We start from the raw sequence: 26815 nt of genomic DNA, 5'->3' as shown, positions 1-26815 counted from the left end.
TCAGCTATTAATTTAATTGTAAAAAAGTATAAATTCTAACGCGGAAATTGAAAATTATGTAACTAAATTTGCTGTGGGCAACGCAACTGGAGTTGGGTTGCTATCCATAATCGAACCCTAACTGTGTTCCCTATTACCATTTGCCAGATATTTACCTTATAAATCCTGAAAAAGACACAAGAGATCCAGATCAACACTTCTCATATTTTTGTCGCTTTTAAAACAGCCGTATACAGCCCAAAGGTTCTCTAAGCCATGTCTGAATTTGGTATTTTCGAAAAGCTTATTCGGCTTCTCAATATAATATTTACTGATACCCGGCATTCAGTTAAAATAGGAAAGAACCTCTCCGAACAGTATAGTACCAAAACCGATTCATATTGGCCCATTGATATATGACCTACTTTTTATCGCCGGATGTGTTTTACGATACCACTTGTATAGCAGTTTTCAGCCATGTACAACTACGCTGGCAATGTTAGCTAAAATTACAGTGAGAGAGGTTTTGTCACCGACGAAAACGTTGATGTTCTGGTCGGGGATGGAACCGCAGAACTTCTGAGTGCAAGGCGGACGTGCTTACCACTACACAACGATAGGTCCCACCTGGAAAAAGGTTAAATGAAATGGTATAATCGCTAACGCCGATTTTATTGCCGCTACGCCAAAGGAAAAATTGTGAGTTTAACGTAGGGGTGCAACTTCCCCTTTGACGATATTCATGAAATATCAAGCTTAAACATTCAAAAATACTTACGCCAGAGGACCCAAAAGAGGATAAAAAATTAAAAACCTATTATTACTAGGTAAGGCAAAATGAGTATACTAACAGTTATCCTTACATGTCACGCGGGTCTCCAAGTCCATTTGTACTGTAATATAAAAGCATGTGCAAGACAAGGTAAGCGACGGAACGTTTCGCAAATATCAAATCTCACCATACCATATTTTTTTTTCCTTTATTCATTTTTTTTAAGCAAGAAGTAAATTATAAGACAATACAATAATTTCACTTGTATAAAAAAAATAAATGGTTCACTTTAGGAACATAGGGCGTCAATCATTTCTCTCCATGAGCTTCGGTTTCTGGCTAATAACTTTACTTCATTCCAGGATTTGTTTATTTGCTGACATTCTCTCCTGATATTTCTTTGCCAAGTTGTTTTTGGGCGGCCAGGTCTTCTGTGTCCTTGAGGATTCCAATCCAAAGCCATTTTGGCAATATCATCTGATGACCTTCTAAGTATATGACCAACCCACGACCATCTTCTGCGCAGTATTTGTGACTTAATAGTATTGGCATTGGCTAACATTAGTAGTTGTTCATTTGTCACCCAGTTTGGCCAGAAAATGTGTAACACTTGTTTCAAACAGCGGTTGACAAATGTTTGTAGCTTCTGCAATTGTGTTTGGGTAGTTCCCCAGGTGGTGCATCCGTGCAGCAAGACTGACATAATGTTAGCGTTGAATATTCGCACCTTTGTTCTTCGAGTTATGCGACTTGATCTCCAAACTTTATGAAGAGACAAAAATGCAGCACGGGCTTTGTTTATTCGCATTTGTATGTCTTCTTCTGAACCTCCGTTTTTTGATAGCATACTTCCAAGGTAACAGAATTTATCGACTTCTTCAATTTGTTCTCCTTCGATATTTAAAGTTGCCTAAGTTGAAGTATTTATCCTCATAAGTTTGGTATTTTTAATATTGAGTCTGAGGCTTACTGCACTAGCGTTTTCTACAAATTTTTGCAGTTTCAGTTCTATGTCGCGGAAGTTTTGTGCAATCAGACATATATCGACGCCTCCAAACAATAGTATTCTAAATCGACTTAGCATGTTTTCAAGTTCTTTACATTTTTATATATAACGTCCTTTAACTTAAATTCTGTCAAATTTTGGTAATAATCGGACAATCCGAACAGATGTTATAAACAAATATTTACTTAGCATAGTACTGAAGGTCAAAGAAATTTCCAAATTTAAGAGCTTGTCCTGCAAAACTCACTGTTCAGAATTAGCAAACTATTATTTGGAGGTGTCAAACGTCCCTTAACTTAAATTCTGTCAAATTTTGGTAATGATCGGTCAATCCGAATAGAAGTTATAAACAAATATTGACTTAGCATAGTACTGAAGTTCAAAAAAATTTCCACACTTTGAGAGATTCTCCTGCAAAACTCACTTTTTAGACTTAGCATACTATTATTTGGAGGTGTCGATATCATCAGCATAATTGATGTCGTGTAAATGCTCGTTTATGGTCCATTGTATACCTCGTGGTGCATCGCGATTTGTTTTTTTCCAAAACGGTGTCTAGAAGAATCAGGAAGAGTGTAGGCGAGAGCACACAGCCTTGTTTAACTCCGGTGCTAGTTTCAAAAGGATCGCTAAGGTGACCATTGAAGTTGACTACTATTTCAGAATCGCGGTACATTTCCTTGATGAGTTGCATAATTTTTTCGGGGATACCTTTTACGGCTAGAGCGGTCCACAGTGCTGGTTTCGACACAGTGTCGAATGCACGTTGAAAATCCATAAATGGAAGATACAATTGGCAGTTATATTCCAACGACTGTTCAATGATGATACGGAGTGTATTTATGTGACCTGAGCATGATCGTCCTCTCCTGAAACCCGCCTGCTCTTTACGCAAAAATGTATCCACCACAGGGGAAAGCCTATTTAGAAGTATTTGGGCCATGACTTTTGATATGGTGTTTTGCAGAGTTATACCTCGCCAGTTTTTACAATTTTTCAGGTCATCTTTTTCGGGAATCGTTACAATTACACCATCTTTCCAAGATTTCGGTATTTCGCCCGTTCTCCATGCATTTTGCACAATTTGGGTTATGTGGTTTACGACAGCAGGTTCACCGTATTTAAGAAGCTCCGCCTGATGCTCGTCCGGGGGCTTTATCGTTTTATAAGCTCTTTAGCACTTTTGAAACTTCTTCCATCGGGCGCTGATGTTGATATTTCTCTACGAGGGTTACGTCGTGAGATTGGTAGCGTGTAGGTATGAGCATTATTTTGTATTCCGGTCGAATCCGAGAAATACTCTTTCCATCTAGCAAGTTGGTCGCTTATAGAGCAAATATCATTTCCGTTTTTATCCATTATGGATGGTGTGTTTCTCAGATGTGTTCCTGACAGTTTTTTAACGGCTGTATATACCCCTTTCAGATTTCCTGTGTTAGCTGCTCTTTCAGCTTCGTCAGCTATAGAATTATAGTAGTTTTCTCTGTCCACGTTCATTAGGTGTTTTACCGCATTTGCTGTTGAACGGTATTTTTCTTTAATTATCCTTTTGGAGTGTGAACTTTTTGTCTGATGTAATTTCTTTTTCAAATGTTTTCTCCGTGCGATTTCTCTCCAGGAATTATCGCTTATCCAAGGGGGACGATTATTTTGACGTCGACCAAGTGTAATCTCGGCGGTATCCTTACAGGAAGACGAAATGCTGTCCCAATCATGAGTTGGCAATCCGCTGTGTCTAAGACATTGCTGTAGAGAGTTTTTGCCTGTGGCTGCTGGACGGAGGCGGAAGGTGCCAACCAGTAGATTGTGGTCGCTGTCAATATCTGCACCTCTTCGCGTCTTTACATCAATAAGGGAGCCAACAAACAGCTTGCTAATCAGTATGTGATCTATTTGATTTTTGTATCGGCCATCGGGAGAGACCCATGTGTACTTGTGTATGTCTTTGTGCGGGAAGCTGGTACCACCATTAAATACGCTGTGACGTGTGCAGAAATCTATTAAACGTTCTCCATTATTTATTTCTATCGGTTCCCAGACCATGTTGACCCATGATAGAGCGTAGGTTATGGTTGTTCGAACCTACATTAGCATTTAGGTCACCCAACCCAATTTTTATATCGCCAGAGGGGACAGAGTTAATTGCTGCATCCAATTCGGCATAAAATTTATCTTTATTGACTTCTTCATCGGGTTCCATAATGGTAAATGAACTAAAATATTTAGGGAATATTGTTAGGGACACATAATTCTTACTTACTTAGTTGGCCCATTACAGAACATTTGTTCCATAGACCGAACTAAGAAAAGATCTCCATTCCTCTCTGTTTTTCGCTTGACTTTTTGGAATACCGCGCCTTTCCATTTCTTCATCCACTTGTGTGCTCCATCGAAGCTTAGGCCTGCCGATTCTGCGTGCACCGCCATGTGGCATGTATTCATACGCCTTTTTAGCGGGTTCATCATCGCTCATTCTCATGATATGGCCTAGCCAACGCAATCGTTGCATCTCGATACGTTTAACTATATTCATGTCTTTGTATAGCTGATATAGATCGTGGTTCATACGACGTCGATATTCACCGTCAATGCAAATCGGCCCGTAGATCTTTCGAAGAATTTTCCTCTCAAACACACCAAGCACTTCCTTATATGCTTGCACAAGTACCCATGCTTCGGAGCCATACATTAGCACGGGTAGTATCAGCGTTTTTATAGTGATATTTTTGTTTGACGAGATGTGGCTTTGTTTTTAAATTGCTTACTTAATCCATAGTAGCATCTGTTGGCCAATACAATTCTTCTTCTTATTTCACAACTGATGTTGTTTGTTGTGTTTATGGCAGTGCCGAGGTAGACGAAGTCTTTAACTACCTCAAAATTGTAGGTACCAACTTCTACGGTTGGTCCGAGCTCTATGGACGCTTTGCGCGTCGACACCATCAATTTGGTCTTTTCGCCGTTTACCGCCAGACCCACTTTCGCAGATTCTGCTTCGACCTTCCTAAAGGTATCAGTTACTTCCTTTACTGATCGTCCCATGATGTCTATGTCATCAGCATATGCAAGTAACATGTGGCTATTGGTGTAAATTGTGCCATTTCTTTTGACATTTGCATCTCGTATTACCTTTTCCAGCAAAATGTTGAATAGGTCACACGAAAGGCTGTCTCCTTGTCTGAAACCTCTTTTGGTACAAAATTCTTCGGAGAGGTTCTTTCCAATTTTAACTGAGGACCTAGTATCAGTTAGAGTTATCTTACAAAGCCGGATGAGCTTTGCGGGAATACCAAATTCAGACATTGCATGGAATACCTTTGATCGGAGGGGACTGTCGAATGCTGCTTTATAATCGACAAAAAGGTGAAATGTGTCGATCTGCATCTCTTGGGTCTTCTCTAGGATTTGCCGCAGGGTAAATATCTGGTCAATGGTGGACTTGCCAGGTCTAAAGCCACATTGGTATGGTCCAATTATCTCGTTGACCATAGGCTTTATTCGTTCGCACAGTATCCCTGACACTATCTTATAGGCAATAGGGAGTAGACTTATGCCCCTATAGTTGGAACATACAGTCTTATCTCCTTTTTTGTGGACGGGACATAGGATGCTCAGGTTCCAATCGTCGGGTACGCGTTCTTCCTGCCAGAAGGTGTTAACTAGCTGATGCATACACCTTATCAGCGCGTCGCCTCCGGTTTTAAACAGCTCGGCTGGTAAGCCATCGGCTCCTGCTGCTTTATTATTCTTCAGCCGGTTGATTGCTGTTTTTACCTCATCTTGGCCGGGTGGTATACATTCTATACCATCTTCTGGGATTGGATCTGCGGTATCATCGTCTTCGCCACTATTGGATACCAGCAGATTGGAGAAATATTCCTTCCATATCCTGAGCACGCTATCTGTATCTGTTACCAGATTACCTTGCTGGTCTCTACAGGAGGATGTGCCTGTACCAAAGCCATCTGTTTGATGTTGCTATTGATTGTAAAGTAGCTCTATATGCCGCATTTTTATCTTCGGTAGCAGCACGGCACTCCTGGTCATACCATGAATTCCTTTGTGGAGGTCTCTGGAATCCAAGTATGGATTTTGCGGCTGTTTGCATGGAGTGGGCAATATTTTGCCATTGTGCTGTTATGTTATCGGGACAAGGAGTGCTCGCGTTAAGCAATTGGGCTAGTTGAGTGGAATATGCTGTGGCAATCTGTTGTGATTGCAGCTTACCGATGTCTAACTTTCGTGTTGTGTCTGTTCGTACTTTGTTTGCTACGTTTAAGCGGGTGCGTACCTTTGCTGCAACAAGGTAGTGATCCGAATCAATGTTTGCGCCTCGGAACGATCGTACATCCAACACGCTCGATGAATGTCTTCGATCTATCACAACATGATCAATTTGGTTTCTTGTTTTCTGATCTGGAGACAGCCAGGTGCCCTTATGAATATCGAGATGATTAAATCTGGTACTGCTAACTACCATGTTTTTTGCAGCTGCAAAGTCTATCAGCCTCATACCATTGTCAGATGTTTCACTGTGGAGACTGAATTTCCCGACTGTTGGGCCAAAGATATTCTCCTTTCCAATTTTGGCATTAAAATCGCCTAGAATGATTTTAATGTCATGGGCAGGGAAACGGTCATATGTTTCTTCTAAGCGCTCGTAAAATATATCTTTGGTCTGTTCGTCCTTTTCTTCAGTGGGAGCATGAGCGCAAATAAAGCTGATGTTGAAGAATTTAGCTTTTATTCGAATTGCAGCAAGTCTTTCATTCACTGGGGTGAAGCTGGATACCAGATGTTTTAGTCTCCGACTAACTACGAATCCGCAACCAAACTCATGCTTTACGTCATGGCAGCTATAATACAGTGCGTCACCTTTAGGTGTTGTTGTGACGCCTTTCCCAATCCATCGTATTTCCTGTATGGCAGTAATATCGGCCTTGTACTTTTCAAGTACGTCTGCCAATGCGAAGACTGCACCTTCTCTATAAAGAGTGCGAACATTCCAGGTGCAGATTCGCAGATCATGGTCCTTAAAACGTTTGCGGGGTTCGTCAACTTTAGAGGGGTTTGTTTTTCTTTTCTTTCGTTTTTTCATAGTAGGCTGTTTTTTCTAGGGGAGGGTTACTAACCCGACGCCCAAACCCAAGTTTTTAACGTTCTTATGGGTGAACGCGCGGCACATGTTAGCTCACTACCTTTAACGGGTGTTAAAGGCAGTTCCCCAGGTGACACCACGGGGAGATCAGTGTCCACTTGAGATGAAAGAGGGACCAAGATAAATCCTGGGCTTTGCCATGTTAAAACCGGTCAGGACCGTTCCTTGGTATCTTCCATCCCCTACGTCACCCACACATAATTCACTTTCTTCAAAAATCCAGTCCTGACCAACCAAACCTTGGGTCGTAGCACGTGTCATATCTGGTATTTTCCCCATAATCATACCTCCTACCAGTATCGATTTCTATCTAATTTCTTTAAAAATCGCGTGTTTATTTCAAATATTATCGACCATCAATGGGGATTATAACAAAGTATGATGTATATGAAATTCTTGAACGCGACTAGTTCCTCTTTCTCATATCTGTTATTGTTATTTATTTATGATTTATAAAACACTTGTTTTATCTAATTTCAAAAAAAAAAAAAAAATCGGCACTAACTAAAGAAAGCTGAAGTAAACAAAAGTCATTCCACACATAATTAGTTATGACTGGAATGTACATAAACATTTCGCTAGACATACATACACACATATTTTAATAAAAGTTAATGATTGGGGCTAGTGGCAGACACTGTGCAAACTCAAAAGTATGTCATGCAATTTTTGGTCATATGTACCTTAGGGTTATGACTTTTTGACATTTTTCTCAAAAATGATTTCCTGTTGCAAAATGAATGAACTTTTGCTATTAATGACAAAAAACTTGTATTCCATTTAATTATTGAAAAATTCAAGCACAAACTACTTTTATTTGATATGATATGGAATAAAATTATATATATTTAATGATATAATTATACATATATATTTAATGAACATTAGTTAGCAACAAAAGATTATGTCATTTTGGTTATGTCTCGTGGCTCCAAAGCTTGTTTTCAGTTATATATCTGCTTACAGTGACTTCAAAAATGTTCCAAAGTGCTGATAAATACAAATTTTAAAATTGTTTTTTACGGAAGGTTTTTTCATTGAATCACCTTATAATTACCTTATAATCACCTTATAAATAAGGTGCCACCGTGGTGCAATGGTATGCACACCCGCCTTGCACGCTGAAGGTCGTGGGTTCGATTCCCCGGCCAGTCAACATCAAACACTTTTCAACGGTGGCAAAATACCCCTCAGTAATGTTGGCGACATTTTCTGAGTATTTCAGCCTTGTACAACTTCTCTACAAGTGGTGTCTTAGACACGCCGTTCGGACTCGGCGATAAACAGTAGGTCCCATATCATTGAGCTAATATGAATCGGGGTGCACTCTTTGATATGAGAGAAGTCTCCCCTGTCCCGCCTGGGATGTTTGTGGAACAATTATATAATTATTACCTTATAATTAAGATTTTATTTAATCTTAGGTAAAAGCCCATCAAAATATGATACGGAGATATGAGGTTGTAAAAAAGTCATAAACCTTATGGCAATTCTTGTTTGTCAGTCATCCACGCACATTTTGATTGTTGGACAGTTAGAAATCGATTAAAACTGTCATTTAGAACTGTTCGTGTACCCCCCTTTGTTGTAAACCTCACTTTTATTCAAAAAACTTCGCCTTTGTGTTCTATAGTCTTAGATTGTTAATTTGTTATATTAAACTATTAAATTAAAACAACATAATTTTTTGTCTTATTTTGTTTATTAACAAAAAAAAGTTAACATTTGTGTTAAAAATGAGCACTCATTGCAATTTCATGTGAACTTAAACAAAAGACAAAACATAAGAATTTATTTATTTGTTAACTACTTTGTTAATGTTTTTTCTCTCTTTTTATTCGTTTTCCTTTCTTTATTTTGTATAGCAACTCTTTTTTTTCTTATCGAGAAGTAGAAGTTTTAAACTTTTGTTTTAATAGCAATAACTGCCTAGCATTTACATTTATAGCTCCAGCACTGGAATACACGATACGACATCCTGGCATTTTCTTTAAAAGTCCTTTTTTTCGTTCTAAGCAGCAACTTGTTTTGGGTTTGGTTCAACTTTTCGTTTTAGAATTGCATTGGTGTTGGTTGGTATTATCAATTTTGTGTTAGCGTAATTTAAATAAAAAAAATGTTTGTAATAAAAATGCAAACTTATGTCGTATTTGCATATTTGCAGTGGGGGTAGGGGATTATATTGTCTCGCCGATTACATTCCATCTTAAATGTATAGCATTGAACTTCAACAATTGAAGTCTTCTTGTCTTAAAAATAATCTAAAATAGAATACATTTTAAATGTTAAATTATTAGTTAATTATTAATAATTAATGAGCAGTTAATAAATTATGAACAGTTAGTATTGAGTTAGAAGTTTTATGTTATGTTTCAGTTTTTTTTTTTGTTATTTCTGAAACGCCACTAACCACTTTTCGGAGCTTGTCCATACTTATAGTTGTTACTGTCTTTGCCCACATAAATATTGACGTCTGGCGTCTCCTTCATTGGAGCGTCACGCACGTATGCCTTGCTGTTTATTTTCTGATATGGCATTCCGACTCTGCAACGAAAGAAACAAACGAAACAATAAATACCAATAAAAATAACAACAACAACATTAAAAACAACAATAGTAGTACACAATAATATGGCCTGTTCCCGTACTTTATAAAGTGGTAAAAGTCGTAAAAGTTGTAAAAGTCGTAAACGATTTTCATATAAATTTTGTGTACGGGAACGCAAAATGTGTAAAAGTGGTAAAAATTGTAAAAACTTTTTAGTTCTGGAACAGAGCTATAGTTTGTAATTAAAATGAAACAAAAAAAACATTTACAATTTAGAAGGTCTTGGATAAATAGTTTTAGAACCCACAGAGAGGTCATTATCGAATTGTGAAATGGACAAATGAGAATAAAATTTGTAATTTATTTGTAATGAAAATAATAATTCTGTTTAAACGGTATTGGAACAATTCTATTGCAAGGCGCTCTCACACTTTATTAAACTTAATTTTTTAATGACATCGATCGCATAAATATGTACATTATTGACCATTTTTGATGTAAGATAACAAATGTATGCTACACATTCACGGTACATAACTACACTGATATGCAGTATCTATCCTACAGATATTAAAAATTTATCTGTCCAAAGAAATCGATAAATATCCTCAATTTATTGATAAATATTGGTCGACTAATCAATCCAACAATCGTGGAAGATGTTTAATAGCTAACGCATAAATAGCTATAATAAGTTAGGGTGTAGTTTTCTGTAGTAGTATATTATTGCAGTTCACGAACGGACTAGTTCAATTTAAATATCTTCTGAACTACACGCAGAGAAGAAAATATGTTTGATCCAACAATATTCCAAGAGCAAAATATGTATTGTTAACATATTGTTGGATTCCTCATGTAGTATTGTAAATCCAAAAATAGTTTGTGTCAACTGAACAATATTTCTCTCTTTTCTTCGAAAATTTGTTTCTCTCTCTCGCTATTCGATGCCGTGTTGAAAAAACAATTTTGGTGAGTTGTGGTGTGTTTGTATGACATGCTGCCTTTACCTTTGTTTTTGTGTGTATGTACTTGTGAGACTCTTGTTTTTATTTGTTTCTGTTTTGTTTCATTCTTCTTTCCTTTTCATGTTTGTTATGGTGTTTAATTATTCCTTATGTTGTGGTGGGTTCTTGTGGCTTTTTGTTTGTCTTTGTTGTCAGCCAATGCAGCAAAGCATGTATTGTGTTCATCAATGATTGCAATATTATACGCGATATTTATATCCAAGTTATGCGAAAAGTGTATATGAGAAGTATATGCACTCAAATCAAAAATTTCTGGGCTGGTTTTCTGTATTGACAATACTTTTTGTAAACAAAATTAGATTATGATAGTTCCTACAATCGGTATTGTTAACGATTTTAACAATATTGCGGAAATTCGAAAGTTGTTTTTGTTTTCTATGTTTGGAACAAAAGATGGTATTTTTGGATTTGGATTACAATGTTTGAACAAAACAAATACATTTTTGGAACCAAAACATATATTTTTGTTCCAACAAAAGCGAAAAATATTTTTTCTCTGCGTGTAATCGACCATTTTTATCCATTAAAGAACTAACTCCATTAACCGACTGTGCTTTACTGAAATGACGAATGTTTTTACTAGAAGCCCAAACGAATTAATAAATTAATAATAGCGATTAAAAGGACCAAATTATAGGTCAACTATGAAAATTAAAAACAGAATGAATGAACTAAAGGTTGAAACTCAATCAGCTCGTTCGCTTTCCAAATGTTAACATTATTTCTTCACGACGCACAGTGTCACGACCAAGTACTTCGAAATACAAATTTATGGATGAGAATTGATAGTAAACATTTCAATTTGAAGGAATTTGAATTATGGTATTGATTTGTCAAGTAGTTTTGTCCATGTGAAGGTTCAAATCCGATAATTGTTGGAAATATGAATTTTTGTCCTTAATATCTTTTATTATGCTCCAATATCAATATTTTCATAAATAAGGTAAGTTATCGTTCTAAAATAAATTTTACAGTTGCTTTGGTTATAATAAAGAAGGATTTAATTTTGTTTAGAAGTAAATAGTGATCACGGGTGTTTACAGCTACCCAAGTCTGCGGTACTTAGTACATCGATTTTGTGAACCAAATTTTAAAATTAGTGGAGTAGGGAAAAAATTGTACAAAAAGTGAGTACTTCCAATGTATAAACGTTCCAGCTGCAGAGGTTTGCAGACGAACATATTATTTCTATATTTCAGTGACCACCACACTCAGGGGTTACCCCCTTTTTTAACAAAGCGTTTTGCGGTGTTGGCTATAGCTAGACCATTAATCGCCCAACAAACGTTTTTAAACGAAAATTCTGATATTTAAAGACAGTTGTTTGATGTATTTAATAAGCTCACAAAAAATATAAAGACTTAATACCAAATTTCAATCATTTCGGGTGGATATTGAGGCCACAACCTTCAAAATACCGAAAATGGGGAGGTACGGTTCTACGGGGGCTATATGAAGACGAGGACCTATACCGACAAATTTCGGGAGGAAAGTTATAAACCCCAACGAAGACTAAATACTCACAAAAAATATGAAGACTGAATACCAAATTTCAGACATTTCGGTCTGATAATGAGTTAGGGGACCTTAGAAAATCTAATGTTGGCTGTTGTAAACAACCAACAACAAAAGGGAGCCCTGGAGTTGTACCGCGTTGTTCGTAAACAACCAATAACAACATGTAAAGGGATAGGTTTTGGAGACGACGCCGACGGTAGTCAAGGACCCTATAAAAGGACGCGGAAAGCTGATGTCTGGGACAGTCAGTGAAAGTGAAAATAACCAAATGTACGCAGAGTATCCCAGTGCCCGTGTAAAAGTACCCAGCTATTAAAACAAAAATCCTGAGGTGAGTAGAGTGAACAAAGCCAAGTGTCCAAGTGTCGATGTGTGTGTGAGTTTTCCAAGCCATCCACCTTCGAACCGAGAAAGCCCGGCGTGAGGCGATTGAGTTTCCACAGGCCAATCGCGACGTACCTTAAGAAAGGCTGTCCATCGCCACTCCAGAGGCGATTGAGTTTCCACAGGCCAATCGCGACGTTCCTTAAGAAAGGCTGTCCATCGCCACTCCAGCGCCGTGTTACGCCCTGGTCCCGAGAACCGTCCAAGGTCTCACCTCCCAGGTCTCCAACCCCACAGCTGACACCACAAGCGTCCATGTGCCATCGTGTGAGTGAGTTTCACAGGCCACGCACATATCTCCGATCGAAACGTGGAAGCCTGGCGTTAGGCGATTGAGTTTTCACAGGCCAATCGTAACTACCCTTCCGGCTTTCCGCCGCCACCCCGGCGCAGTGCTCCGTCCGATAACCGCCCCAGATCCCGCATCGGCAGCCCAAAGGGTGGACACCGCTACGAGAACTGTTCTAGGTCTCACGTTGTCGGCTCCGAGGATAGACGACATAGAGGCAACCATCCTGGGTAGCGCACCCGTAGGTTCAACTCCCGGACACAGCCCCGAGCATCTTGTTTTATAACCAATAAAAACCAAAGCTACTCCCAACACCCAAAACATCCTCTTCTTACTCTCCGTCACTGGAATCAATAAAATTCTGGGACGTGCCCTGGCCACCGCGAGCTGCCTCAGCAAACGGAGCCATAGGTGTCGTTACACACGTTTACAGCTAGACACACTTTAGCAGATTCTCCTTCAACCTTCCTTAAAGGTATCTGTTACTTCTTTTACTGATATCAGCCAGCAATATGGATACTGGTGTATATTGTGACATTTCTTTTGACGTTTGCAACTCATATAACCTTTTCCAGTAGGATTTTGAAGAAATCACAGTGAACTGTTCGGAGAAGTTCTATTCCTATTCCCATTTTAACTGAGATAACTATAACTGATACTCAGTTAAAGTCAAAAGCCGAATGAGCTTTGCGGAGATACCAACTGCAGACATGGCTTGGAAAAACTTTGAACGTATAGGACGAAGGCAGCTCTATAGTCGAGAAAATGATGGTAAATGTCGATCTGCATCTCTTGGGTCTTTTCCAAAATTTGCCGCAATGTAAATATCTGGTCAATGGTGCATTTGCCAGGACTAAGGCCGCATTGATATGACCCAATTATGCCATCAGCCACGGGCTAACCGACACTACCTTGCATGTAATAGAGAGCACACGCAGAGAAAAAAATATGATTGATCCAACAATATTCGAAGAGCAAAATATGTATTGTAAAGATATTGTTAAATTCCAAATGTAGTATTGTGCTTCCCACAATTAGGTTTTGTTAAATCCAAAAATAGTTTTTGTCAAATGGACAATAGTTCTCTCTTTTCTTCGACAATTTTTTCTCTTCTCTCGCTTTTCGATGCCGTGTTGAAAAAAAAAACAATTATGGTGAGTTTTGTTTGTATGACATGATGCCTTTAGCTTTGTTTTTGTGTGTATGTATTACCAACAATGAGACTCTTGTTTTTATTTGTTTCTGTTTTATTTCATTCTTCTATCTTCATTGTGCTTTGAGGTTTGGTGTTATACCGGAGTTTGTTATGGTGTTTAATTATTCCTTATGTTGTGGTGTGTGTTTGTGGCTTTTTGTTTGTCTTTGTTGTCAGCCAATGCAGCAAACCATGTATTGTGTTCATCAATGATTGCAATATTATACGCGACATTTATATCAAAGTTATGTGAAAAGTGAATATGAGTAGTATATACACTCAAATCAAAAATTTCTGGGCTGGTTTTCTCTGTTGACAATACTTTTTGTAAACAAAATTATATTATGAAAGTTCCTACAATCGGTATTGTTAACGATTTTTACAATATTGCGGAAATTCGAAAGTTGTTTTTGTTTTCTATGTTTGGAACAAAAGATGGTATTTTTGGATTTGGATTACAATGTTTGAACAAAACAATTACATTTTTGGAACCAAAACAGATATTTTTGTTCCAACAAAAGCGAAAAATATTTTTTCTCTGCGTGCAGACGTATGTGCCTATAGTTAGGGCACACAAACTTATCTCCTTTCTTGTGGACAGGGCCCAAGTTGCTCAGGTTCTATCGGATACGCTTTCTTCCTGCCAGATGGTTCTAACTAGGTGAGGCATACACCTTATCAGTGTGTCGTTTCCGGATTTGAACATCGCGGCTGGTAAGCCATCGGCTCCATCTGCCTTATTATTCTTCAGCCGGTATATTGGGGTTTTTACCTCATCTTGGCCGGGCGATATACGCTCAATACCATCTTCTGTGATCGATTTGTGGTATCTTCGTCGTCTTCGCTAGTATTGGAAAAATGCTATTCCATAATCTGAACACACTATCTGTATTTGTTACCTGATTACCTCGCTCGTCTCTACAGGTAGATGTGCGTGTACCAAATCCATAAGTCTGACGTTTCATAGTTTTGGTAGAATTTTTGAACTTAACTCTGGTTCCCGTACATCTTGATTTTATTCACACTTTCGCTTTTCCATGTCTCTCTTTTTTTACTGTGGATAAGACTGATTTTATAGTCGCCCCATATACAGCATTCTTCTCTGCGGTAGCATCGCGACACTCCCGGTCATAGCAAAGATTTCTTAGTGTAGACTTCTGGTATCCGTTTGCATGGAGTGGACTATATTTTGGCACTGTACTGATAAGTTATGGGAACGAGAGTGTTTTTCTTGAGTACTTGGGCCATTTGAGTGAAATATACTGCGGCTATATGTTGCGACTTCCATGTTTTGTTTGTTCGTAATTTATTTGCTAAGTTTGATCCGGTACGTATCTTTGCCTTGTTGCAAGTAATGATCCGAGTCTATGTTTGCTCCTCAGATGGTTCGTACATCCAACATACTTGATGAATGTTTTCCAGATATCACAACGTGATCAATTTAGGTTTTTTGTTTTTTGATCTGGTTCTTTTTGTTCGCTGTGATGTCTCCTCATTCCGTTCTCACATGTTTCATTGTGGAGATTGAAGGAGGCGCCTAGAGTAATTTTAATGTTAAGGACACGATACCGGTCGTAAAAACTACGAATTGCTGCAAAATTGCCTAATGGGACTATGTAAGAGTTAGGTGATTAGAGATTGACTAATCATCAAATTAAGGCTACGCTGTTGAAGCTTGAAATTTGAAAATGTGTGTGTAGGCCATTATAGGTAAAACGCTTTAAGATATAAAGGTATTTTTGGATACTGGTGCTTGCCAAACTCGTGTAAAGTGTACTATACTGTACGGTTCTACTTGGGCGCCAATGGGACTAACACATAAGTAGTATAGAGCGGGCTAAGCGTTTGCGCCGATGGACTCAAACAAAAATTCTTTAATATTGCTTAGTGGAGACGAAATACGGTGACGTTTTAGAAATCTGTTATGTTGGGGCATGGTACAATTACTTAGGTAGATGCCTCAGCCCAGCTGATCGAATCTAAAACGTCAAAAAAGGAGGAATTCGCCGTGAAATTCAAAACAAAAACCATATGATTTTGTAAGTAAGAGATAGAATGTGTTCGCTTTATAGGCAAACACATGCGATAAAAAGAGACAACAAGAGACCATTTGGCGAAAATTTTGACACTTTACATTACAAAAAAAAGGTGCTTTGTTGTAGCAGGTCGCCTATGTTTTTACCTAAGTAATTGTACCATGTGTTGGGGTACAACGGTAATAAAAACTAAGAATTAAGTTATATTTACCCAAAGGAGCGTAAAAGACCACCCTAGCAAGGCGGACCTGTGCTGCTTTTGGAATTATTATAACACGCCAAAATAAGACTAATGTTTTAGGATATTTTTCACAAATAAATACATTGTGTGGTATTTCACTAAAAGGCAAAACTTAAAAATACATTTTTGATTAACTTACATTCGTATCGAATTCATATCGCTTGTACTGCGCTCCTTGTCCATCGATTTAACACGCAAATATTTATGTTTTACATCCACGCCAGAGGTGTATTCCTGCAAGAAGAAACCATGGAATATTTAATAAAATTTTGTAATTGGAAGTGGGAACTCCTCCTTCTGTTCCAATGTCGCTCTACTTACATCTCTCATGACATAGGTTATCTCTAGGTTATTGACAAAACTATCGAAAAATTCCGGATACAGATGTAGTATATCCAACAAATCATCCCGATGAATTTTGTGTAGATCGCAATATGTTAAGGCACGAACGTTGGCATTGGATTTGCCAATGTTGGGATATATACAAGGATTTTCACCGAATATATCATCCTTTCCTAAAATGAAAATGAGATGTACAACGCTGTGTATATGTATGCGTGTGGTGGTTGTGGGTGGGTGGGTTGGTTGGTTGGTTTCGTTTGTGCAACATTATACTAATACATTACATATATACATACATATGTATATCATTACGAAAAAACGTCATTCTACATGCCAGTTTTTGAGTCGAAAGACAATTTAGGTGTAGACGATGAATGATGCCATTTCAGAAAAGATGTTTTTTTTTTTTTTGAGACAAAAGTGCAGTGCACAGCGTTAAACTTGAATGACAGGTTTGGTCAAAATTTGTGTAAGCATTCATGTTTATCAGTAATCCACAGATTTTTTGTTTGTCCGTTAGAAACCAAAAAAACAAGTCATTCAAGTTTGAAGATGTGGACTCCATTAAAAACAAATTAAGGCAATTTGCATTTAAACACCAAGTTGCTACAAAAAAACATTGATAATAATCAAAATAAAACAACATACTTTATCAACAACAATTCATATTACAATAGAAACAAATGTTTCAATTAAAATTCAATTTTGTTCTTTAATTTACTATATTTATGTCTGCCTGCTTACTTATTACATACTATTTGTAATAATTGTTACAAATTATCAAGTAAAATTTGTAGAGAATTCGGCCTAAACATTTTTGTTTTTTTTTTTTTTTAGTGGAAGATAGCTAAAAAATGCTTTGCTTTTGAAAAACGTAGAGTTTCAAATCTCGTCGCATATCCTCATCAGTGCTTTGAAACCAATAACTGCGTCAACATATCTTTCAATCCCATGAAGCCGGATATTAAATATTTGTGGGGTTTCCACTTGAGTTTTTCTTTTTTGTTCTTCTTCAAAACGGGATAACATTTTGGTGTAAAAGATTGCCTGATTTTAAATTATACTTTACGAAATTTGAATACTTTTCGAAAATATTATTTACAAATAATTCGGTGTTTTTTTATAATGTGACAGTAAATCTTACCAACCTTAACACGTTCGCGTATTTGTATGCAATAACATTAATTTTCATGGTGACGCAAAATTACGTGAATGTTATAGCATTCACATTGCAAAACAAATTTTTATTCATTTGCTTGCATACAATCTTAAGTTTTTGTGCTTAATATATACAATACGACTTATTTCAAAAATATATGTACACTAGCGGACCCGGCGAACTTCGTCTCGCTATTAAGGAATAAAATTTCATACAAAAACTCAATTTTCGATTTTTTCAATTTTCCGACTTTTCCAGAGAAATTTTCCAAAATTTTCTTCCGTAAAGACCTTCTCCTCGAAAATACGAATAACTGACAAAAAATTTTACAGAAATCGGCCTAGCCGTTCTCATTTTATGAATTACTATACATTTTTTACACCATTTTTATATATATATAGATAATTAAAGATAATTTACAACACCCCACCTTTTAAATGAGATTAGATTGCAACCGGAGTCTTAATACACCTTTAAGTGTATAATAATGAGAGAGGGCCCGTTACACCACTCCCAATGCTATCGACTGATCTGATACGATCGATAGTGTCTAATGAAATATTAATTGTAAATGGCTGTTGAGTTATGCCTGAATGGACGGACGACATGCACAATCAAGTGCCGTTATTTTTGCGATAAGGGTGGGTGCCATTAAGAACATTTTTGCTAGTAGCAGTTATTACTTGGATGGTACTCAATACAAGTTAAGAGTTACTTTTGTAATATGAAGTGTTTCACTTCGAACGAATCGAAAGAAGAGTTTCTGTTTGTCATCCAAAAAATGGAAACTAATCGAATGCAGTCACTCGATTTGAAATAAAATTGGCTTTACTCTTTACTTTACAGCTATCTTTTGACTGTATATAAATTCCCCAAATTATAAGGCTCCATAAATGAAAATAATGCTAAAATAGTGCAGTACGTAAATAATTTCATATATATAATGGCGCCCAATGTTGAAGAAATATTGTTAAAATGCGAGTTCGACAGGCTGTAAAATCTGTAAAAATTTACCAAACGAGTCGTAATTGATTTCCTTTTTGAATTCACAAAAAATGAAACATTTTCAATTTTTTTATACAAACAGCCCCCCTATTCAGTAACTTTTTAACAACTTTACTCATTGTTTATTTTACAACAATTTCATTTGTTTGTTTTGTAGTTGTTACAAAAACAAAAGAAATTTTAACAACTTTTCAATCGATAAAAGTTACAGAATTCCTATACAGGAATCGTTTATATCTGAACCGTTTATAACAAGTAAAAAGATTCAGTTAGCTTTGCCGAGAGAAATACATATACCCTCAACCTGTAACTGTGCAAAATAACAATAATAGGAGTGATAGACCTACATGTATTATGAATATATCCCCTATATCCATATTCATTTGGAAGCAATAGAACGACGTGCAAAGTTTGGACCAAATCGGTTAATCCCCTCGAAAATAATCGTGGGAAAGATTTTAGCGAATAATTTTTAACTTAAAATCGGTTGATCCGTTCGATAGTTTACGTGCGCTTCGGCCAGACAGACAGACGGATGCACGGACATGTCTTAATCGACTTCAAATTTTCTTAAACAGATTTTGTCCAAAAATACATACATATGTACTTGGGATCTAAAACTATTATTCCGATGAAGCGCATACATCATTAGCCTAAAGGCTGAGGTTATAAAACGCTATAATAAACGATATAAGTTATTTGTTTTATAGCTGCCTTAGATCAAGTCATTCATAGGGTTTTGCGTTTGTGATATAACTTTTTGTCCGCAAATGATAGACAAGTGACTGTAAGCGATGGATAAAGGGCAAGCTCTTCAACGTCAAACTTATATGCGGTCAAAGCTAATTTTTTATACAGTGAACACCTGGGAGCCTTTCAAAACCATCGCAGGAGTGTAATAAAGCTGATCCACACTACATTTTGCGGTCATTTTTGACGAAATCGCGGAAAAGATTTGCTCAAAAAAAAATAAAAATAGTTGAACTTTGCCGACGATATTTGTCTCGCATATGTTTAAGGATATGAAGGATAAAGTAATTGAACTTGTTGATCGTGCCAAAGAGGTTGGCCTCGAAATTAATTTCAAAACATACGAATGAAATGTGCATACAATTTTCAATCAAACAACCATATAAAAGTTAAAAAGCATACACTGGATGTTTCCTGGATATTGATAGTGGAGTAGAAGAAGATGACAATAGTAGGCTAACTACATATAGCCAGATTTGCGTTTGGTCGTCTAAAGAAAACATGGAGGTCACAATAGCAGTCCTTCCAAACAAAACTACGCAGGACACAAAATTAAAGTCCAGAAATTTGCATAAAACGAGTGAAAAATCGCACCGATAGCTTTGGTACAGCCCGGTAACCGATAAATATAGCATACTAGGCTTATGAAAATAGCACTTTTGCTAGCTGTTGATGATACCCAACTGTAGAAAGGCCAATGAGACCACAAATCCAATACCAGAAGATGGTGTTAAATGTATACCAAGTAACCAAAAGCCGCTGTTTAAAAGCCGAGCAATGTGATTATAGTCTAAGCCTTTAGGCTAACGAGGGCATACATATCGTCACCATAAATGCCCGAAGACGTAACCCACAAAACCAAAACTTTACAGGAGGAGCAAAAAACGTTATAAAATTAAAAACTGTTTTATGAAATATTAATCTTACGAAGGCGAGTATATGGGATATTATCGATCATATACGAAGGGGAATTAGTAGTGAAACCAAAACCGCTGAAGTGCTTAGTTTTGAGATCCTCCATTACAACAAAATCTGCAATATTATCCCATTTTTCGAAATGCCATTTCTTGAATAGCATCGTTGTTTTTGAACATAGAAGCTTGAAATTTTGCCAGATCATGTATTTTAGCTTTTTGTATCAGATTACGTCAAAAAACGAATTTCGTTTTTCATGTCGGTTACATCTTCGGGCATTTATGGTGACGATATACAATTTCATACGAACACAATAATGCTTTTAGACCCTAATTCCGCCTGTTCATGTATGTCGCTCGGAAACCTGTACGAAAGAAAAGCAGTCACTCACTTCCGTCTAAAAATGCGTTCATGTATTTCGCAAACTATCGTGCGACTGCCGCTACGTATCCTATGCGAAATACTACTAATTTGAATGTACATTTGTGCAACTATGTTTATAAATGAGAGCCAAATGAGAAATGAAAACAAAATCCACATATACATACAAGCATTGGAATATGTGTTATTTGTTTTGTTTGAAAAATAAAATGTGTCGGTATTTTGAATTATTTTATTTTATTGATTTCTTCAAAATAATGAATGAAACCGCCATTAAAACGTGTCTATAAAATTTTTATTTTGTTTCAAGAATGTGTTGCATAAATTTGTTTTAAGATTTTCGGTGTTCGCGAGTTTACGTTCTACTCGCAGCTACAAAGCAAGTGATTGATTTTGAAATTCTCCTTCTACAAAAGACAGTCCTTTCGAAATACATAAACCCAAATTTATTTGGGAAAAGTGTACGTTTACGTGTTATTTTGTATGGCTTGTCGGTCGCATAGATTTTCGTTTCGAAGGCGTTTACATGAACAGAAAATGATTTTTTTCCACTTCCGAAGCGCAAAAAACCTTTCGGTCGACATACATGAACAGGCTGTTAGACCCTAATTATGTTTGGCCGAAATCCGTTTCAGACAATTTGGAGTCGATTTATCCCTGTCCATCAGTCTGTCTGGCTGGAGCACACTATAACTCCCGAAGCAATCTACCGATTCGGTCCAAAAATTGGCCCTCATATTCGTTTGACCAAACTTAGATCAAGTTCGAAGACCCACACAAGATCAACATTTTACGCTCAAAAAATGTGTATAGGAGTACTCAAAAATTAAGGAGGACACCGGATCAGTGTAGGCCTATTCTGTAACTTTTATCGATTGAAAAGTTGTTAAAATTTCTTTTGTTTTTGTAACAACTACAAAACAAACAAATGAAATTGTTGTAGAATAAACAATGAGTAAAGTTGTGAAAAAGTTAATGAATAGGGGGGCAGGAATATACTGTGAGGAGCTTGGTATTCGATTCTCTTATAAATTGAATAACAATTGTATTGTTTTTCAAGCTGAAATCTTTGCAATAGTGAAGGCCCTTGAATTGGTCGTCAGCGGTTTAGTTTGTGAGGATAGGCAAGTAGTCCTGTTTGTTGACAGCCAGGCTGCGCTAAAAGCTCTTAAATCCTGCACAATAAAATCAGAAATTGTTTACAAGTGTAGACGTTTACTTGTCAACATTCAAAACTCAGTTGTCTTTTGCTGGGTACCCGGACATTGCAACATTAGGGGAAATAAAATCGATGTGGAATTGGCTCGCATAGGCTCACAATCTGAAAGCATTCAGACAGAATGTTGTGTGAGCCCGCCGTTGTGTCACTTCATTGGTGAACTCGTAAAGATCTACTCGGATATATCCGTTTGAGCTTAGTCTGAGGAACTGAAGTGTCGGGTGGCGAAACTTATCTGGCCAGTTATATCGGCACGCAGAACTCTATCCCTACTCTTGTTTAGTAAGTCCGAGATTGGAATCGCGATAGGTGTAATTACGGGACACTGTCGCATCAGGTCAAGAACTTGTAAGTTGGATAGTACCGGTATTGACTTCTGTAGGCTTTGTGAGGATGAGGGAGAGTTAGAGACGATTGAGCATCTGCTATGTCGCTGCCCAGTACTTAGTAATACTAGGCAGAGACTATTGGGTGACTACGAAATATCTACCTTCACTGGAGTCTCATCAAAAGATCCTGCAACCCTTGTCCGTTTTTTAAAGTCGTGCAAATGGCTTTGGGAAAATAGTGCAATACCCACACAAAATTGAGTGTATCGTTTTAATGGGTGATTATGATACAAAAATTACAAATTTTCATTCTCTTTAACCTGTACAATTTTGTTCGTTGTAATATTTCTACCAGACAAATCGCTCATTTACTCAATGAGTGACACATCTCAAAAATGCTGTTTCGAGAAAAACGCATTTTAAGCTACTGATTCAAATTTGATTTCTCGATTTAAAAATTTTAACACAAAAATCAAAATAACTACTTGGGCAATTTCTTATAGAGAGCTAGCCAGATATCAGTGTTAAATTTCTATGCAAGATCAAGTATTATTTGAAGTTTTTTAGTGTTTCATTAACTCAAAAAGCTTTTTTGTTGAATTAAGCCATACTCGTAGTAAATGAGCTGTAACTCGTTGAGTTTTAGAGATATCAGCATTAAAATTTTACACAAAATAATGTAGAAGTCGTAGAAAAAATTGAAATTGCTAACTCAGTTATGGCACTCTTTGAGTAAATGAGCGATATGTAGATCAGCACTTAGACTAAATCGGTCCACTCCTTCAGGAACCTCCCACACAATATTTAAAATGTTCGCAAAAGTGCAGTTGTTCTCGTGACAAGTATTACGACGGTAAATCTGTTCCGGGTGCAAGTCCATACTTTTTGAAATAATGCAATAAAAACGCTTAACAAGCCCTAACGGCACCAACGAATCGGGATGACGACCACAATAATTTACTAATTTAGTTTCTGTGAAGTATACCATGTTCTAAGAAGGCTTATGTCGAACAACAATTTCAGGTACCTTCCTCTCAAAATTCAAAATGTCCCCTTAAGTGTAGCTTAAGGGATGTTTGAGGATCGGTTGTGTTTGCCAAAAATAACCCAGCAATGTAATGTTTTTCGTGGGCAAGGCCGTGCTTTCTGGTATAATGCTCGAAAAGCTTTAAAAAACCTGGTGGCGATAAGAAATGACTGACATTGGTCCAACCTTTGTACATCGTAATATTTCGGAAAACTTCTGGGATTTCCCTCACAACATATCAAAATGTTCGCTGTTTGCGGATTGTTTGGAAATTTTAATCGTGTCCAGGTCCATCCATGTTTCTTGACATATTGACCCAAAAGCTCTAAAAAAGTCTATCGTGTCTAACTTAAATGGGTAGTTGAGCACAATAACTATCGAAAGGAATGACTATGTCTACGTCCAAAATGGACAACATTTGTCAATTTCTTCAGGTACATCCACCATGAACGTTCAACACTTCTGTTCCCTAATCCAAATCAAATTTATCACCGACCATATTTATACCCTCAACCCTTATTCTACGACCAAAATTGTGCCTCATCGAAATAATGGTTTTAGAGCGCAGGTATGTTTGGGCGAAATCCGATTCAGGAAATTTTTAGTCGTTATAGTCATGTCCGTCCGTCTGTCTGCTCGTCTGGCTGGCAGTTTAAATTCGAAGACATGGCGCATCTTGGTGCACTTTTCGGGTGCCTCCCCCACAAAAGTTCAAAATTCTAACCGAATTCCACATCGTAATATTTCTACCAGGTATAGATCATAGATACTCCTTCTGGTACCTCCCCCACAAAATTACGGAAAAGTGCAGTACCTACTCTTGAATCGCTTTAATTTGTTTGCAACCACTTGTATTCGCTGTCCCCATTACTACGGTACATGTTTTTAAAGGGAAAGTCCATATATCCTGAGAAAATGGCCCGACAGCTAAAAAAACTCTACTGCAACCATATGAAGTGGCTTATGAGCATACAACTTCCGATATTTGCATATAATAATATTTCTGCAAATCTTAGACAAAGTTCGAGAATGGTACTCATCTATCCACTCCTTCCTATATACCCCCACTAAAGTTTAAAATATTCGCTAACATGTTAGGAGCAATACCTCACAAACGGGGCAACCAATTTGGTCCAAGCTTTGGATCTGGTAATAGTTTGTATAAACTTAGTTTATGTTGAAAAATGGGCCACATCGGTCCACTCCTTAGGGTACCTCCCTCACAAAAGTTATACATTTTAACTAATTTCTCGTTAGAGTCCAGTTTAATGAGCGAAGATTTTTTGTTTGCAATTAAAAAAGGAAATTCGAAGAATCGAAACCATGTTTTGCTGTTGGTAGCAGCTCATCAGACATATCGGCTGTGGAAAAAAACTGTGGCTGTGGAAAACCAAGACTTCTTTTTTCGTCGAATTTGAACGAAGTGTCTAACTACAACTCTTTTATAAGAGAAATCTCCCCAAGTACCCTCTGATACGTTCTTAAGAAACAGTGTTTTAGTTATATAAATACATACATATATATGCATGTATGTATTCTTAAATCACAAATTGATGTATATGTAGAGGAAATTTTCTCTCGGCTCCCGAATAGAACAAACATCGTTTGAAACAAATATTTCAAATTCAGGCAAAATTCAATAAAAAAAAAAAATAAATATCGTCAAATGTTTTTATAATAAAATAAAATGTAGTCTCATGAAAAACATGCATTACATCAATGAAGCTTCACATCATCTGCACCTAAATAGCTTCATTGTGATATTTCAAATAAATAATTAGCAATAACACTATTATTGTTCACCTAAATCTAAATCTCCCCGCTTTAAGGGGTTGCCATCAGTTGGTGTCGCAAAAAAGGTATTTTTTCATGAGAGAGCAAATGTAATACATACATACATATTTGTTTTAATGTACAATATTATGAAAAATCGGTTTATCTAAAACACAATACGCACGTTAAATAAGGCTTTAAAAATTAAAATTTAAATTTTTACCTCGAAATATATTTTTGGCCATAAAAGCTTTTTATTTCACATACAAAATACAACGGATTTATACCTTTCTACTCTCATAGCTCAGTCAAATTTGGTTTAAAATTAAAAATAAGGCAATCATTTCAATTTTTGCAATTGGTGGTAACCCCTTAAAGAAATATGTACATATGAATGTGTACCTATCATTTAGAAAAGAGACATCATTTTAACAATTTCTACGAACGAAGATAGAAACTTTGAAGAAGATCGTAGACCATGGTAGAACAAACAAGGTAAAGTAAATACTACACCAAATACAACTCAACAACAACCACATAGAAAATAGTTTGTTGTTTGTAATGTTAGTGTCATCGTTATATGTAAACAAAACAAGGAAATGTCTATAAATTATTAATTAAAACTAATTTTTTCACTTTTGATTGAATATTTTGAAAAACATGAATGACAAATTCTTTTTGTTTTCAATTTGCATGTTTCCATATCATTCCACTAAATGGATATTTTCTCGCAGAAAGTGGAATTCTTGCAAAAATGTTTGGGGTCGCTGGAAAATCATTGAAAAGGAGAAGGTGTTTGAATCTTATGTTTTTGAAATCATAAAATCACATGTTTATTAAGGCTTTAGTTTTTTTCAAATTTTTCAAAATACCACACATATTAACAAATGCTGTTCCGCTCTATAAGCGGTGTTTTAGTGTGCGACACGTCGTTCAGACATGGAGGATGTTACATCTCATTGATTGAAGAAGTCTTTAATGGAAATAGTTTTTTCTGAATGATATATTTTTTCCTCAAAAATATATATCCCCAATATATATCGAAAATAGAAGTAAATACATAAAATGTCATACGGAATTTAACACTAACATTACAGCTCAGTTCAGTGTGCTGGGTATTGCTGTTACGTTATATTGTTCTACCATGACCGTAGACATAATACGATATATTTTTGGATTCAATTTGAATAACGAAATTCGAAATTATTTTTAAATTCAACCACTCAAAAACCTTAAAAAATATTTAAGTGTGAGGTGTCAAGTTTTAACAAGATTTCAAAACATTCGTCCCACTGACTTTGAAAGCTCGCCCTTCGAAGTAACTCTTTAAACTTGTAATGACATATCTATTTACGAATACATATCTACAACATAAAATACTGATAACAAACATCAAGAACAGCAACAACAACATCCATAGCATTCATATGATATACATATTAGAGCCTAATACAACAACTACTACAACTTGAATATTGAGGAACAGGCAGGCAGGCAGTAGTTTGAGTTTCCCCCAGCTGCTGCTGTTGCTCGATTACTTACCCAATATGACTACGGTTGTATTTTCTCTTTGGATTTCTATCGATCCTCTAGCTATAAAAAATAATGATGTCAAAACATCGCCCTTGTGGACCAGAACATCACCGGGCGGGGCATGGGTAGTTTTAAATTTTAACGATAGAGCTCTGTATGAGTTGTAGTTGTTGTTGTCGTTTTCGTATAAAGAAGACAAAAAAAAATTGGAAAAAAAAACAAAACAAAATC

At 36.7% G+C, this 26815-nt stretch overlaps 1 protein-coding gene across 2 annotated transcripts in view; it reads right to left on the bottom strand.

The window, feature by feature from the left end:
• Window positions 1-8705: 8705 nt before the first annotated feature.
• sei (potassium voltage-gated channel seizure) overlaps window positions 8706-26815 on the bottom strand; it is a 72052-nt gene continuing 53942 nt past the window's right edge. For both annotated transcript variants that reach the window (XM_073988629.1, XM_073988630.1), the window contains 5 exons: window positions 26594-26736; window positions 16473-16666; window positions 16291-16385; window positions 9326-9459; window positions 8706-9176 (listed from right to left, as the gene is read on the bottom strand). In XM_073988629.1, coding sequence (XP_073844730.1) covers window positions 9166-9176; window positions 9326-9459; window positions 16291-16385; window positions 16473-16666; window positions 26594-26736 — 577 coding nt within the window. In that variant the 3' untranslated portion in view covers window positions 8706-9165. The remainder of the gene's footprint in view (window positions 9177-9325; window positions 9460-16290; window positions 16386-16472; window positions 16667-26593; window positions 26737-26815) is intronic.

Source organism: Musca autumnalis, unplaced genomic scaffold (genome assembly GCF_047663935.1).
Source record: "Musca autumnalis isolate F117 unplaced genomic scaffold, ASM4766393v1 scaffold_5, whole genome shotgun sequence".
Taxonomy (NCBI): Eukaryota; Metazoa; Arthropoda; class Insecta; order Diptera; family Muscidae; genus Musca; species Musca autumnalis.
This window is presented reverse-complemented; position numbering and strand designations above follow the sequence as displayed.